General features: G+C 36.6%; 1 protein-coding gene across 3 annotated transcripts in view; it reads right to left on the bottom strand.

Annotated features, from left to right (window-relative positions):
• The window catches only part of DPYD (dihydropyrimidine dehydrogenase), a 1,011,926-nt gene that overhangs the window by 919,081 nt on the left and 75,251 nt on the right, over positions 1-17,594 (bottom strand). For all 3 annotated transcript variants that reach the window (XM_020999593.2, XM_078155001.1, XM_078155002.1), the window contains exon 2: positions 10,749-10,859. In XM_020999593.2, the coding sequence (XP_020855252.1) occupies positions 10,749-10,859 (111 nt within the window). The remainder of the gene's footprint in view (positions 1-10,748; positions 10,860-17,594) is intronic.

The raw sequence follows: 17,594 nt of genomic DNA, 5'->3' as shown, positions 1-17,594 counted from the left end.
TGGAAAATTCAGTTAACTTCTCTGAGTCTCAGGTGCCTCATTTGTAAAATGGGTATATCATTAAGAAAAGAGAAGGAGTACTTAGGTACCTTTTTTGTTTTATCTTTGGCATTAGGTTTTGGGGTTTTGGGTTTTTTAATATTTATTTTATAGTCATAAATTTACAGGGAAGTAAGAGATAGGTTAGCCGTTAAATGGATCTATCTCTAGCATAAGACTGTATACAAGGATACCACATAGGTAAGTACTGATCACTGATTAGCTAGTAAAAAAAAAAAGCTTTGGGAAAAGTATAGAAATATGCTCCCTCTACAATTAAGTTGACTGAAATCCTTCGTTTCCTCCAAGGACATGAAATGTTATGACCTTTTTTCTGAAGCTTCCCTGGGTCTCCTTAGGTAAAAAATAATATAATCTCATATTTCTAAACAGTCTAGACCTGTCACTATATTCTCTTTTTCACATTCTACAGTGTCTGTTGTTCTAGTCATCTTTGTATACCCAACATAGTGGCTTGCATACATTCAACAGCTGTGTAATAGATGTTTAGTGAATAGAAAAAGATTAAACTGAACTTAAAAGGAGATCTGTAAAAATTCAATAGGTCCTCTCAGCCTTGGCCTATTCAGCTTTTTTGATTTATACCTTGGTGGTGATGAAAGGTGTAGTGGAATTGGTGTAATGGACTTAGTCCACTACAAACTTCTGTTATATAACCTCTGCTGGGCCCTAATCTCAGCAAGGCAATTCTTAGACAACCTTTGTAATTAACTTACTGTCCCACTCAACACAGCAGCTCTTCCAGTTCTTTTCGTCTCTTCCCAGATTTCTCATAACTCTCCCTCCCCACCATCCTCTCAACTGACAACCTTACTTTATATGTTACTGAAAAAATTAAGGCCATTTGCAGAGAGCTCCCTCTTCATTCAACCTTATCACATATCAACATGATGCCTTGTGCCACTATCTCCTCCTTCATCTTCATCTAACATAATGATGTGGTTCTTTTCTTTGCCAAGGTCAACACCTCTACTTGCACAAGTAATCCCATTCCATTCCCTCTTCTTCCACAGAGTCTTCCCTGTAATATCCCCAGTAACTTTATTATATTTGATCTCTTCCTGTCTACTGGCTACTTCCTACTACCTACAAACACTGCCATGTCTCTCGCATTCTGAAAAAATTCTTACTTTATTCACCCATCCTCACTAGCTATCATCTTATATCTCGCTTCCTTTTTGAGGCTAAACTTGAGAAGGCCTTCTTCAATCAGCAATATAGGGACTTCCTTTCCTCTCAGTCTCTTCTAATCTTCTGCAATCTGGCTTCTGACCTCATCATTCAACTAAATCTGCTCTTTCTGAAGTTATCAATGACTTTTAAATGGCCAAATCTTATAGCCTTTTCTCAGATCTTATCCTTCTTGACCTGTCTGCAGTGGCTGACATTGCTGAACACCTCTTCTCAATATTGTCTGCTTTCTAGGTTTTGGGACAATGCTCTTTCCCCATTTGCGTCTTACCTTTCTGGCCTCTCATTCTCAATATCCTTTAACAGATCTTCATCTAATTCCTACTAGCTAACGGTGGGTATCCTCCCAAGCCTCTGTCCAGAGCTCTCTTCTCCTTTCCCTCTACACTATTTCATTTGGTGATCTCATTACCCCTGATAAGTCCAATTATCATCTCTATATAGATGATTCTCAAATCTATTTGTCCAGCCCTAATCTGTGTCCTCATATCCTGTTTCAGAGCTCTGCTAATTGGACGTCTCAAATTTGATATTTCATAGACTCCACACTTTCTGTCACTCCTTAGATCCAGTAAGTTGTCAAGGTGATGAGAGCTTCTTCCAGAGTAGCAAGAGCATAATAACAAAGAAAGGGGTACATACAGGAAAGAGACATCATAAAGGTAGAATCAAAAGGAGTTGGCAATACATTGGTGAAGGGCATAAGAAAGAGACTGAGGAATGTGGGACGATATCAGAGTAGTAAACCTTGGACACTAGAAGGATGGTGGTGAGAGCTGGAGGTGAGGGGGTTGATGTGGAAGAAAATCAGTTCAATTTTGGATATTTTGAGTTTAAGATGCCAACTGGACATCCAGTTCAAAATATCCAAAAAGCAGTTGAAGATATGAGACTATTAGTTAAGAAAGACATTATGGCTGGAAAAAATAGAACTAAAACTCATATGAATAGACATTATAACTGAGTCTTTGGGAGCTAATTAAACCAAAGAGCATAAAGGGAGAAAAGGGCTCAGGATATAGCTTTGGGGAACATCTAAGGTTAGTATAGGAGACCAGGATGAAGACCCAGGAAGGAAGATTGAGAAAGAGCAGGCAGAGAGGTAGAAAAAGAACCAGGAGAGAGAAAAAAGCTTCCAGAATGAGGAAGGTGACAATATTCCATCAACTCTAGAAGTAGTATCAGGAGGACTAAAGCAAGAGTTGGAGCTAGTGAGGAAAGCCAAGGACAAATACTATGAGGAAAAGAAGGAACAAAGAAAGTAGAGGATATCTGCTTAGTGTGGATGGGAAGATGATGAGAACAGAAAAGAGAAAGAAGTCTGAGCCACTTGAATCTTACTTTGTTTCTATTTTTTTTTTCCTTCAAGTAGAATGATCATTACGCTGGGACAAACAGAACAGAAATGATTAGCAGGAAATTAGTATCCAAGACAGGTAAGCAAATAAGGAGATAGCTCCTAGTTGCCCTTGATGAATTCAAGTCACCTGGCTCAGATAAACTATATCATCTGGTCTTGATAGAATTAGTTAATGAAACTAGTGAGCTCTGTCAATAATATCTGAAACACTGTGAGTTAGCAAATGATTGGAGAAAGGCAAATGCCATACTGCTTCTCAAAAAAAAAAAAAGAACAGAGTCTGCAAAAAAAAAAAAATAAGCTAATAAATGATGTTGATTTCTTGCGAAAATTCTAGAATGGATGATTAAAGAGATAGTAGGTGAGTAATAGGACAAGGAAACAGTGATTACAATTACCAACAAAGCCCAACAGCAAGAGATAGATAGAGAAATCCCATTTAAACTTACTGTAGACATTATAAAATATTTAGGAGTCTACCTCCTGAAACAAGCCCAGGAACTCTATGAACACAATTACAAAACACTTTTCACACAAATAAAATCAGATCTAAATAATTGGAAAAACATCAGTTGCTCATGGGTAGGCCAAGCTAATATGATAAAAATGACAATCCTACCTAAGCTAATTTACTTATTCAGTGCCATACCAATCAAACTACCAAAAATTATTTTATAGAGTTAGAAAAAATAATAACAAGATTCATTTGGAAAAACAAAAGGTCCAGAATATCAAAGGAACTAATGACAAGAAATGCAGGGGAAGGTGGCCTAGCAATTCCAGATCTTAAATTGTATTATAAAGCAGCAATCATCAAAACTGCTTGGTACTGGCTAAGAAATAGGGAGGTGGATCAGTGGAATAGGTTAAATATGCAAGACACAGTAGCCAATGACTACACTAATCTACTATTTGATAAACCTAAAGACCCCAGCTTCTGGGATAAGGACCCACTCTTTGAAAAAAAACTGCTGTGAAAACTGGAAAAGAGTATGGCAGAAACTAGGCATAGACCCAAATCTCACACCATATACCAAAATAAAGTCACAATGGGTTCAGGACTTAGATATAAAGGCTGATACCATAAGTAAACTGGGAGAACAAGGAATAGTTTACCTATCATATCTATGGAGAACAGAAGAATTCATGACCAAACAGGAGATAGAGAACATTATGAAAAGCAAAATGGATAATTTTGACTACATTAAATTGAAAAGGTTTTGCACAAACAAAGCCAATGCAACTAAAATTAGAAGGAAGGTAGAAAATTGGGAAAGAATTTTTACAACCAGTCTCTCTGATAAAGGCCTCATTTCTAAAATATATAGAGAATTAAGACAAATTTATAAGAATACAAGCCATTCCCCAATTGATAAATGGTCAAAGGATATGAACAGACAGTTCTCAGATGAAGAAATTAAAGCCATCTATAGTCATATGAAAAAAAATGCTCTAAATCATTATTGATTAGAGAAATGCAAATGAAAACAACTCTGAGGTACCACATCACACCTATCAGATTGGCCAACATGACAAAACAGGCAAATGATAAATGTTGGAGAGGATGTGGGAAAATTGGAACGCTAATACATTGTTGGTAGAGTTGTGAAATGATCCAACCATTTTGGAGAACAATTTGGAACTATGCCCAAAGGGCTACAAAAATGTGCATACCCTTTGATCCAGCAATAGCACTTCTAGGGCTATATCCCAAAGAGATCAAATAAATGGGAAAAGGACCCACATGTACAAAAATATTCATAGCAGCTCTTTTTGTGGTGGCAAAGAATTGGAAATTGAGAGGATGCCCATCAATTGTGGAATGGCTGAGCAGGTTGTGGTATATGAATGTAATGGAATACTATTGTCCTACATGAAATGATGAACAGGCTGACTTCAGAAAAACATGGAAAGACTTATATGGTCTGATGCTGAGTGAACTGAGCAGAATCAAGAGGACTTTGTACACAATAACAGCCACGTTATGCAATGACTAAGATTGTTAAACTGAACCCTTCTCAGCATTACAAGGATCTAAGACATCTCCAGAGGCCTCGGGATGGAAAATGCTGTCTACATCCAAAGAAAGAGCTATGGAAGTCAGATCGCTATCACTTATTTTTACCTTCTGTTGAGTTTTGTTTCCTCTTTCTGATGGTTCCTTGTATTGGTTTTAATTTTTACTTACAACTTCACTAATGTGAAAATATGTTTAATGGGTATGTAAATGTAAAGACTATATCAGATTGTGTGCTGTCTTGGGGAGGGTGGGGGGGATGAAAAGGGAGAAAAATTTTCAACTCAAAAGCATATGGAAAAAAAAAAAGGAAACAGTGATTACAAACAATCAGAATGGTTTCATCCAGAGCAGGTCATGCCAGACTAACCATTTTCTTTTCTGACAAGATTACTTACCTATTAGAAACTAGGAATGCCATGGATATGTAGCTCATTTAGATTTTAGCAAATTTTTGATTAAGTATCTCATTATTCTTGTAGAGGTGGAGACATATGAATTAGATAATAATCTAATTAGACAGGTTCAGAACTGATTGAATGGAGGGATTCAAAGAGTTCAATCTCAAACTTTAATCAATGGTTAAATATCAATGGAGCAAGAGATCTCCAGTGAATTGCCTCAGACATCTATGCTTGCCTCATGCTGTTAAACATGTTTGTCAATGACGTCAATAAAGGCATAGTCAGTGTATTCATTTGATTTGCAGGCAACCCAAAGCTGGAGGGGGGAGAAGAGAGCTAACTTGATAGATGACAGTCAGGATAGAAAATAATCTTGACAAGTACTGTGATGAATCTAATAAGATGAAATTCAAAAGGGATGAATGAAAAGTCTTATACATGAGTACAATCTTAGGTTAAGAGGACCATAGCTTCCAGGGAATAGTTAGGTGTTAGTTTCGTACTTTGTCTCATAGCTGGTGGAGCACTGAATAAGACTGCTTGAACTGGAGTGAGGAAGACTTGAGTTTAAATCCAACCTCAGGCACTGTTTAGCTTTGTGATCCTCTGTAAATAACTTAACTTCTGCCTGCCTCAGTCTCCTTATCTGTAAAATGGGGACAAGAATAGCACCTACCTCTCAGGGCTGTTGTGAGGATAATATTTACCAAGGGCTTTGCAAACCTTCAAGAACTACTTAAATGCTAACTATTATTATATTAACATTAATAATAAAGTTGAGACTGGCAAGAGGAAGGAAAACAGGATGGCATAGATTCCTGCATCTATATGGAAAGGACAAGATATATTTAATTAACATAGAGAAGATTCATGAAAAAAAACACGATAGCTGCTTTCAGTCAACTGAAGCCTTATTGTTTGGAAGGAGAATTGGGCTGGTTCTTTTTTGCTGTGGAGAAGAGAACCAGGAGTGATGGTTAGAAGGTGTGAACAAACAATTCTTGCCTGATATCAGGAGAAAGTTCTTAACGACCAAAGTAAAATAATCTTCCTTCCAAGGTCATGAGTTCTATTTGGAAGTCTTAAGCAGACTGAAGTTGGACAACCATTTGTCAGGAACATTACGGCAGGTATTCTTCTTATGTGTAAATGGTAGACCATTCCATTATCTTTGCCAAGAAAACCCCAATTGGGGTCGTGAAGAAATAGCTAGGACTGAAGTAACTGAATAACAACAACACGAATTGTACTAGATAGTTGCTAAGGTCTTAAATACTTTGATTCTTGAGGCAACCAGGTGGTGCAGTGGATAGAGTACTAGACTTGGAATCAGGAAGACCTGGGTTCAAAAGTGGACTCAAGAACTCATTAGCTGTGTGAGCCTGGGAAAGTCACTTAACCATTACTTCAATTATATCACTTGTAAAATGAGGATCATAACCACACCTACCTCCCAGAGTTGTTGTGAGGATCAAATGAGATAATATTTGTAAACCACTATGTACAATTTAAAATGCTGTATGAATACCATTGTTGTTGCTGTGTTAATAGCCAAAATTAAAACTTAACTTTATAGCAGTCCTTTCACTTGAATATGTGAAAAGACATTCCTTTCTTCCTACAGGGCCACCATGATGGGAAACCTCATTTTTAGATAGGTATTTTTATCCACGAATTGAAAGTTTTTAGTAGTACAAAGCAATTTATGTATGTTAATAATACATATATATATACATATATATATTTATGTGTATGTAAATATAGATGTTACATGTATCCCTCTTCTAATATAAGGTATTTCTAACTAAAATTACACAAAGTATATACATACACATACATACACACAAAGGGCTTACAGAAATATCATTAGTACAGTATTTAGAAAGGAATCTATCTACATTTTTGTTTTTAAATTATATTTGATTTTTTTAATTAATAGAAATAATTTTTCTCTCCCTTCCTCAACCTCCTCCTCATTGGGGAAAAAAAAAGAAAAGTAAAAAACAATGTTCTTGTAAGGTTTGTTTTGAGGATAAATTGTACTAATATGTGTAAAGCACTTCAAAAACTTAAGTCCCTATACAAATGTTAGCTAATATTACTATTAATTATTCTCAGTCAAGCAAAATTAACTCCTCCATTGGCCATATTCAAAAAATATATATCTCAAACTGCACCTGAATCCATCACATCTCTATAAGGAAATAGGTAGCATATTTCATCATGGCTCCTCTGGAATCATGGTTGATCTGCGCATTCATCAGAGCTCTTAAGTCTTTCAAAGTTGTTGGTCTTTACAGTATTTCATACACAGATATATGCATGTATACATACATATGTAGTAGAAATATAGTATATGTAGTACATACTGTATATAGTATATATAATATAATTATATAGAGTATAAATTATTATAGTATATATGATATGAATAATTGTACAAATTATTCTTGTATAAATTATTCTCTTGGTTCTTTGCACTTCACTATTATCATCAGAAAAATTAATCCTATAGATACCAATTTCCTTCTTAAATGTCTTTGATTTGGAAAATTTTATTTCAATAGGCAATTTCAGCTTTCATGGAATGGGCATGCTGGGAAAGTGATCAATTACCTCCCTCAGTACCTTTCTTTCCAGTTTAATTTTAGACTGTTTCCTTTTCCTCTTCTTCCTTTTTCAGACTCCATTTTTAAGTTAAAGCTTGTACTACCTGGCTAACTAAATGAGATCCTGCTGTGTATTTTTACATCTCTTCAAATGAATTTTAGATCGGGAGCTTCCTCCACCAAAGTCAGATTAAAGTGATAAATATAAGCAACATGCCTGAGGCACTGAAAATTTGAGTGACTTGCCCAGGGTCACACAAGTATTAACTTCCAAATACACAGGCCTTCCTGACTCAATCTAGCACTCCTGCCACCCCAACAAGCTAGCTTTAATAATCTTTTAAAAAATAGAATAAGTTTGTTTTTGCTTTGTTTTGTTTTAAGACACATCCCAAAAGCTGTACCCTAGGCTACTTTTAGTTAGTAAAGTATATGCTTACTCAATTACCAAATCACCGAATTTTAAGAACCAATCACTTCCTTCATTGTTTTTGTATACAACACTCCTGGTATTTAAAAAAATAAAATAAAATAAAATGAACTGGGAGATGTGTCTCAAAATAACAACTTGAAAATTTAGGGAAAAAAGCTAATCAGATATCATTGATTTGTTTACTTTTGCCAGTCTCATGATAATGATTTTTTGGGGGAGAGTGGGGTTTGGGCAATTGGGGTTAAGTGACTTGCCCAGGGTCACACAGCTAGTAAGTGTCAAGTGTTTGATCTGAGAATGGATTTGAACTAAGGTCCTCCTGGCTCCAGAGCCGGTGATCTATTCACTGCACCACCTAGCTGCCCCCCATGATAATGATTTTTAAAGGAAAAGGACATCATTTCTTATTAACACTCAAAGCTTGTTTGTATGAGCACTTGTTGAATATGAAAAAAAAAAGGTTGGAGTGGCTTTTTTTTTTAATTTGGGAGGGAAAATTCATCCCATAAGCATGTACGGAAGAGAATTATTAGTTCCTTTGAATTACAAATTTATAATACTTTCATTTTGCTGCTTAAAATAAGAAATCTGTGAAAAATTTTGCTATGTGAATGATTTCTCCATCCCAGGACACTGTATAGAATGGCTACTGAAATGAACTCTTTTTTCCTTTGATAAAGAAGTTAATCCAACTTGAAATGTTTTCTGCTAAGTCCAGGCATTCTGAAACATCATTTCTTTCAGGAAATGTCTTGGATAATTCTGACCAGAATCAATCAATCAATCAATCATAAAGCATTTATTAAATATATACTAAATGCTTGGAATACAATGAATAGGGAAATATAGTGCCTGACTTCAAGTAACTTGTCTGTGTGAGAATATACACACACATATATATTGGTATATATGTATATGTACACACATATGTGTATATTATACATGTCCATGTGTATATATGTATTTGTATACACATACAATTGTACGTATACATACATATATTCAGTAGTCTTTAGTTGTGTCTGGCTCTCTGTGACCCCATTTGGGGTTTTCTTGGCAAAGATACTAGAGTGGTTTACCATTTCCTTCTCTAGCTCATCTTACAGATGAGGAAACTGAGGTAAACAGCATTAAGTGATTTGTCCAGGGTCACACAGCTGGTTAGTATCTAAGGCCAGACTTATCTCTATACTATACCACCTAGTTACCCCACTATCCCTAAGACTACATTATCATCCATCATCCAGGGCACCTCCCTATTGCCTGGCAAATTGTTACTCCAGAAGAAGATAAAGATTGTAATATTCCTAGGTCACCATTACCCTGACTTTAGTCCCAAACTCATTCCACCTGACAACTGTAACCTTTCTATGAGGCTCTCTCAGCATATGAAAATTATTTTCTACTTTTAAGAGGCTTTGCTTGATTATTAGACTTAGATTAACCTTCTATTCCTTTCTACAAAAAAAAAAAAACTATTGTGGGGGAAAAAAAGATTTTGCCTCATTGAGTTTTAGGACTTCAGAACAATAACAAGGGTTCTTATTTAGATTTTTTTAATAATTAGAAAATGCTCTTATGCTATTTAATAAATGTGGGGGAAAGCATTCCTAATAATATTATCAGGGTAGCTAGGTGGTGCAGTGGAAAGAGTGCCAGGCCTGGAGTCAGAATGACTCATCTTCCTGAGTTCAAACCTGGCCTCAGACACTAGCAGTGCGATCCTGGGCAAGTCAGTTTATCCTGTTTGCCTCAGTTTCCTCATCTATAAAATGAGCTGGAAAAGGAAAGAGCAAACCACTCCAGTATCTTTGCTAAGAAAACCCCACATGACTTCACAAAGAGCCAGACATGACTGAAAAGACTGAACAGCAACAGTATCACGGGCAAAAATAGAGAACTCTATAGAGAGAAATAAAGATTCTCGGGCAAAAGCATTCAACATATCACCATTTAGATGAATTTTAAGTGTGGAAAATCAGAAATAATTAAATGATTATTATCCTTATGCTTCAACTAAATGTATATATAAACATTTTGAACTCAAGGAATTTGGAACGATTTCAGAATGATAATTTTGGTTCTCCAACATCAACATTCCTAAGAGTGAGGCTTGACATTTCTTTAGGCCTTGAGTGTCCTAAATGTGCCCATTTTTTACCACTGATTGACCTACCTACATACCAATAAGTCACTATGTATCCAACAACAGGCTTTGTCAGTTTACATTTAGGGTTAGAAACACAAGGTTAGCAAACTATTAGCTTAGCAACCTTCTTTTAAATTCATGTGTTCAATCGGCAAACTTTACTAATCACAGTTTCCTTGTAGTTGGTAAGTCCAGACCATCTGCTGACTGACTATTCTAGATCTCCCTACTACAAAATCCCTGTAAATCTTCCTAGTGATAGCAAACAGATAGAAGGCTGGAGGATCTAGGAAAACTGGGCTCTTGATCTGGATAAGCCCAAAGTCCTCATCATTATTGTGTGCCTATGGGTCTGCAGGACCAGGGAGCCATGCACAGGTTTACAATCCTTTGCATAATAAACTGCTTCCTTTTCAGTATCTCTTCATCCACAGTTCCCTCACACTAAGTAGGATTAAAATCTAGATTCTTCACGGTGAATATGCATAGAATTTTTATATGAAATCATGCTTGAGCAGTACTTACAGAGCAGTCTTTATCAGCATTTCTTTTCCAATGTTTCTTATCTAATTTCTTACTTGATGTGGAACGCAGAGCGGCATAATTTTGCATCCGAGGATTTAATCCCAGGATATTCTGTATGAAGAGAAAAGAAAGCTCAATATTTCATATTCAAAAGTAACAAAAATTTAGGCAAATCAATATATTTCCTTGCCTTCAAAAGTGGATATGCCATGTATATAATAAGAATCAAATGTAAAAATACACATAGCAATTACACTGACCTTGCTAAGTAACAAAAAAATTAAGTTAAACTATACTCTGTGCATGTAATATTTTCCAAACTTTGAATTTTAACACCAATATTTTCAGGCTGCTACATTGCTGTAATAATGCCCAAATATCCAAAGAATCAAAATTGTAGGTCACGCGAAGGTAATAGAAAACTCCATGCTGGGTGTAAAGAGCTTTCAGCATATAATAAGAATTGCACAAAAGAATGAGTGTAAGAGATACCCTGGAAGAATTCTATGATATAGTATGACTAGAAAAGAAGAAGAGCAAGTCAGAGTAGAAGCAAGCAATTACATTAAAATGTAAGTATAGGGGCAGCTAGGTGGCACAGTGGATAGAGAAACCGCCCTGGATTCAGGAGGACCTGAGTTCAAATGTGACATCAGACACATTACACTTACTAGCTGTGTGTCCCTGGGTAAGTCATTTAACCCCATTGCCTAGTGAAAAATAAATAAATAAAATAAAATAACATGTAAGTGTATTGTAAGTAGAGATTGTTTCATTCCTTGTAATTGTGCCTTGAACGCTTAGCAAAGTACCTGGAAAATAATAGGTGCTTGAGATATTTTTGATATAATAGATAGACAGTCTGTATTATCCATTGGTACCTATTTATTATCAAGAAATCTAAAGAAAACCCTAAATTAGACCCTCTATGGGGGTCTGTGGAAAATATAAGTAAGACTCAGAGTCACCAAGGATGAGAAGGAATGAACTGGTTGAGATTGGCATTTAGCCATCAAAGTCTTGAATGTTCAAAACAATTGGGAGTAATACACTCAGAAAAGATCATAGTATCATAGACCTAGCCCTGGTAGGATTATTTAGTTCAATTTTATAGATTAGAGCACAAGTCCATCAATATTAAGTGCCATAAACAAGTTCACAAATGTACTAACTGACAGAGCCAAGATTTAATATAGGTTTTCTGACTTAAAACATAGTAGTCATACCAGTGTTCCACTCTACTTAGAGACAAGGAATGCAAGTTCGAGGTACAGACAAGTCATTCAATAAGTTTGGCAGGGAAAGACAAAGGTGATGGTAGCTTCAGCAAGCAGCATGTCACAAGAGACTCTTCCCCTTCCCCCCACCCCAGGATAGGGTAGATAGTACATATTTGAAAGTAGAAAGAGTAGAGAGGGAGAAATCAGACTACATAATTTGCTACAGGGAAAGAATATTTGAATGGGCAAGGCCTAAGTGGGGGTGAATACATTGAGAATATGGGGATATCGTTTAGTTTTATAAAAGAACAGTGATATTTTTAGAAGAAAGGAAGAAAATTCAAGAAAGTACAAAGACAGAGACATTTTGAAATGGAACCTAGAGAAGATAAGGGACTCTACAGTCTGACTCTTGGCAAATTAGCAAGAAGCAGCCAACTATTAGCAGGAAGAATATATTTACATAGCTAGGGATTGTCAGTAAAAGTAATGCAGTCCCCCTAGAAATGTGGTGGTATTCAACACAATTGTTAACATGTCATCTTATCAGAGTAGAGGCAGCTAGGTGACACAATAGTGGAGTCAGGAGTTTAAATCTGGCCTCAGACACTCACTAGCTGTGTGACCCTGGGCACGGTGCTTAATCCTGTTTGCCTGAGTTTCCTCATCTGTAGACTGAGCAGGAGAAGAACATGGCAAACCACTCCAGTATCTTTGCCAAGAAAAACCCAATAGTTGGACACAACCAAACGGCTGAACAATAATATTTGTGCGACCCAGGGCAATTCACTTAGCCTCTCTCCCTCAGCTGCCTTAGCTTTAAAATGGGGATCATCATAACAGCTACCTCACAGTGTTGTAAGGATCAAATGAGATAATATTTGTAAACTGCTTAAGACAGTGCTTGGCACACAGTAGCTGCCTATTAAATGTTTGTTCCTTTCTTTTTCTTCAGTATTGGAGTATGGTCTGCTTCATTCTTGATACTACAGGTCCCAGTGCTAAGACCCATTTTCATTTTTTTAGCTGCCTTGAAACACTATTCACTCCTATTCAGCTTGCAATCTAACAAAAGCCCCAGAATTTTTTTTTCATATGAACAAATCTCTATCAAAGAACAGTCCTGTCTTGCCTTCCCAATCCCATACTTGTGAATTGGGTTTTAAAACTCAAATTTAGATGTGATATTGAGCACCTCCTACCATATTTTTTGTCTCTGTACTACAGCCATCACAGAAGTGGGAGGATAACACACAGGACTGAGGGCCATTTGCAAATATTCGTTACCACACTCCATCCTTTCTCCTGCCAAAAATATTCACACAAAAAAATAGCAAAATACCTATCATCAGGTGGCTGAAATTTCAGTGATGAGTTACGCAGGATATGGTGAATGCATTTACATTCTCTTTTACCAGATCCACATTTCAAATCTTGCCAGCTTGTTAGAATCTTTCTGAGCCTTTTTTTGTTCTTGTTGTTGTTTTTTTTTTTGTTTTTGCTTTCCTTTGAATTTTTTTTTTGTTTTAGCCTTCAAAAGCATAGGTTCATCCCTCTACTACATTGAGAAATCACACTAAAGGTTACGTGAAGGTTTCTGGTAACTGAGAATTCTTTTCTTCAGTAAGTCTAAGACCTACCTAAATATGGCCACTTTGTCACCTAAGGAATAATCAATGCTTTTATCACAGTAATGATTAATATAATGCTTTCTCAAGATGACAATGATGAATCTGAATGGATTCATATATCTAAATCATTCATTCAAAAAGGCTAAAATGACCAGATTGGGTCTGAGGTCACAGCTTGGTTACTTTGCTTAGACACAAACTGTGTGGTGTTGCAGTCAATTCTTTATAATACAAAGCAATTAATTCAACCTGTTGATGATTTAGAATATTATTTTACTATATAATATAAAACCAGGGAACTTAATTCCACATTTCTCCTGTGCTTATTATGAAAGAAGGTGGCCTTCCCTACTGTAGTTCAGACTAAGAGTCATGATAAAAAAAAAAAAAACCAAGGTGTCACAGTGGAGAAGAAAGGGCAAAGGATCTAGACACAAGAAAACCTGGGTTTAATATGGGGCTTGTCACTTACAAGCAGTGTGACCTTAGTCAAGTCACAAGCTCTCAGCTTCAGTCCCTTTAAATGTAAGATGATCATTATAATTCAAGGATAATCTACCATGCAGGGTTGTTATCAGGATGAAATGGGAAAATGTGTGTAACATAGCTTATAAATTATGGAGCATTACATAAAAGTGAACAGTATATAAGCACAAGACCAGAAATGTGTCATTATCTAAACGAGGATGTCTTCTGCTCCACTAGCACTGAATTCAGGAAACATGATCCAATTTAATTCATTCCACTTTCATGTGATCTTCCAAAGTGATTTAAATTCCATGCAACTGATTAGCAGTGAAATTGGGTTAACAGAATGAATCTCCAAGGGATTTTTCTTTAAGTCAGAAACACCTCATTTATATCTCATTGTTGATTGCAAAATAAGCAAATTTTGATCAGGGAGGATGGCCCATCAATTTCATCTTTGATAGTGGTGCCAAGAAGACATGTTTATTCTCCTTGTTTTCCAACCCAAAAGCATTAGGGATGTATAATATTAACTTTTTCTAAAGCTGTTATATTTACATTATTTTTCTTTTATTACCTGCAAAGGTTTTACAAGTCCCAAATACTTTCTACACAGTTTATGAAATAGTACTTATTTTCACTTTATGACTGTGCATCTGAAGGTACTTTAATGCCTTCTCATACAGATTTTCCAAATCTCATGCAGATTATCCCTATTGAACAGCAGACTGGTAGGTAGTCTGGGAAAGCCCTGAACAGAGTAATGAGAGGCTTGGGTTTGAATATGGATTCGACTGGATAGCCCTGAAGTCTCTTCCATTTCCTAAATACGTACTCTAAGAATCTATAAACACTGCCTCTGATATTAGCTGGTTGCGTGATGAGGGGAAAATCATTACAAAATATTTTAACTTCAGCTTTCATATCTGAAAACTAGAGACAGCTAGGTGGTACAGTGAATAGAGCACTGGGTCTGGGGTAGAGAAAACCTGGGTTCAAATGTGGACTCAGACATTTATCAGCTATGTGACCTTGGGCAAGTCATTTGATTTCTACCTGCCTTAGTTTCCTCACCTTAAAAATGGGAATAATAGCAACAAACTCTCACAGTTCTGGAGTATAAAATGAAATATTTGTAAAGCACGTTGTAAAACTTAAAAGTGCTACATAAATGCTAGCTATTGTTTATTATTAAAGTGTAGGTACTACTACACATATTATCTACCTCATAGAATTCTTGTTAGAATCAAATGAGATGTCTACAGAACTTTGTAGAATTTTAAAATATTTAAAGGGAGATAAATGGGAAAATGGATAGGATACTGAACTTGACGGACGGGAAGAGCCAAGTTCAAATTCTGCTTGAGAAACTAGTTGGGTGACCCTGGGTGACAATAATATAATGCCTACCTCCCCCCCCACCCCCCGGGATGTTGTGAGGACCAAATGGACACTTTGCAAACTCTCAAGTGCTAGCTTGGATTCAATTAGGATTGAATTTCCATTTCACTGCCAGATTCTTCAGTGGAAAGAACAGTGGATTAAGAGTCAGCATAGCTACATAGTTATTCTGGCTATACCAATAGTAAGTTAGTCCAAGAACATTTATTAAGTACCTACTGTGTCCAATGCATGGTGCTAAGGGCTAGGAGACAAAGAAAATCAAAAACCAGTCCTTGCCCTCAAGGAGCTCACAGTTTAATGAGGAAGACACCTAAAAACAACTATGAACAAAGAAGATATAGATAAAATAAATGACAGATAAATGATTAATTTTAGCTAGGGAAGTCACTGGGCAAAAATAAGGAAGAGGAGGAGTCTAGACATGTGTAACTGCCAATGAAAAAGTCCAGAGTCTGGAGAGGGAGCTTCTTCTTTGAGTAACAACAAGGAGGCCAGTATCTCTGTATTGCAGATGAGGGGGGAGGGGGTGTGTGTGTGTGTGTGTGTGTGTGTGTGTGTGTGTGTGTGTGTGTGTGTGTGTGTGTTTATTACTGTTATCTGTATTACTCTCCTCTCCTCTCCCCTTACCTGAGGGCCTTCTGCCCAAAGGAAGGTAAATTTGATGGTCAAAAGCTACCTAGTTAACTTCGGGTTTACTGGCTAGATTTCTTTCTCAAAGACCCAGCCTTAAACACAATTCACTCTGGATCTCATGGATTAGACAATAGGTCCCTGCCCAAGCACCACCTAATGGTACTTATTTTTGGGTACCTCCTGGCTCCCAGTGAATGTAAATAGTAACTGTTTCTCTTTTGGCCAGCAACCTTGAGGGTCTTCCCCTCTGGGTTTGATTTTTTTTTTATTAAAGGGGCCATCCCTTGACTCACTTCTTAAAGAGGCCTATTCACTGAATGGCCATTGCCTCACTCAAAATGAGAACCTGAAGACTTTAGCTTAAAGGGCCAAGGTCTTTCATCGTATCCAGGGCCTTCTCCAGTTGTCCTGATCTATATCTGGCCACTGGACCCAGATGGCTCTGGAGGAGAAAGTGAGACTGGTGACTTTGCACATCCCTCCCTCACTCAAATCAAAGTCAACTGCAAGTCATGTCCTCATCTCCCTGATGCCATGGTCCTCTTCAAGAACAAAGGACAAACCACATTGCAGAGTGTGTGGTGGGGAGTAAGTTATAAGAACACTGGAAAGGTAGGAAGGAGGCATTAGTTATTTGATGTTAGGCAAATCACTTATTTTCCCTGGGTCATAGTTTTCTTATCTGTCAGAAAAATGTGTTTGACTAGATCATAAGAACATAGGTTTAGAGTTTAGAGGCCATTGAATCTAATCCCTTCATTTAGCAGGAAACTAAGATACAGTGAGGCTAAGTGATTTGCCTCAGTGAATCTCTTCAAGCTCCCATTTTATGATTCTGTAACTGACAAAAAATATTGAATATCATAATTCCCTGTACCTGTACTTGAGAGAATCCATTGAATGATGACCATTCTTTCCCTGTCTCCTATCCAAGAAAAAAATAAAACAAAAGCCAGTTCTTCCACTCAAACAGTAGCCTCAATCTTTTTTTTTTTAGTAGCCTTTAGTATGATTGCTACAAATGTTTCTCAAAGAGTAAATAGATCATACTGGTTCATTACTATTCAAATGCTTATTATAACATACTTATTGAACACAATGTATAATTAGAACTCTGTTGGGTGCTATAATCACTCTCTCTGTCCCCCCATCAATAAGTCAGTTATTTTTCTTTCTTTCTTGATTCCTATGTTGTCGTACAGAAGATGCTATTTTTACAGGTCACAGAACTGACTAAAAAGCACAGCAAATTAGAAAATTTTCTCATTCTTATTTCTGCAAATAAATTGTAAACCAGGGACTTGATTTGGCAGAGCCATCTTGAAGCGTCTACTATAACAAGGTGTCCCCTATGCATGTGAAAACCACAGAAGGTTCCTTGAGAAATGCAATCACATATAACTTTGTCCAACAATCCCTTGAGTGTTAGTATCAAGTAAAGCATTGTTTCACAGGTAAACACACAGGTTAACACCATTTGTTGGCAGGAG

Source organism: Phascolarctos cinereus, unplaced genomic scaffold (genome assembly GCF_003287225.1).
Source record: "Phascolarctos cinereus isolate Bilbo 61053 unplaced genomic scaffold, phaCin_HiC Scaffold_5;HRSCAF=322, whole genome shotgun sequence".
Classification (NCBI taxonomy): domain Eukaryota; kingdom Metazoa; phylum Chordata; class Mammalia; order Diprotodontia; family Phascolarctidae; genus Phascolarctos; species Phascolarctos cinereus.
The sequence above is the reverse complement of the archived record's forward strand: the minus strand, read 5'-3'. Positions and strand labels throughout refer to the sequence as shown.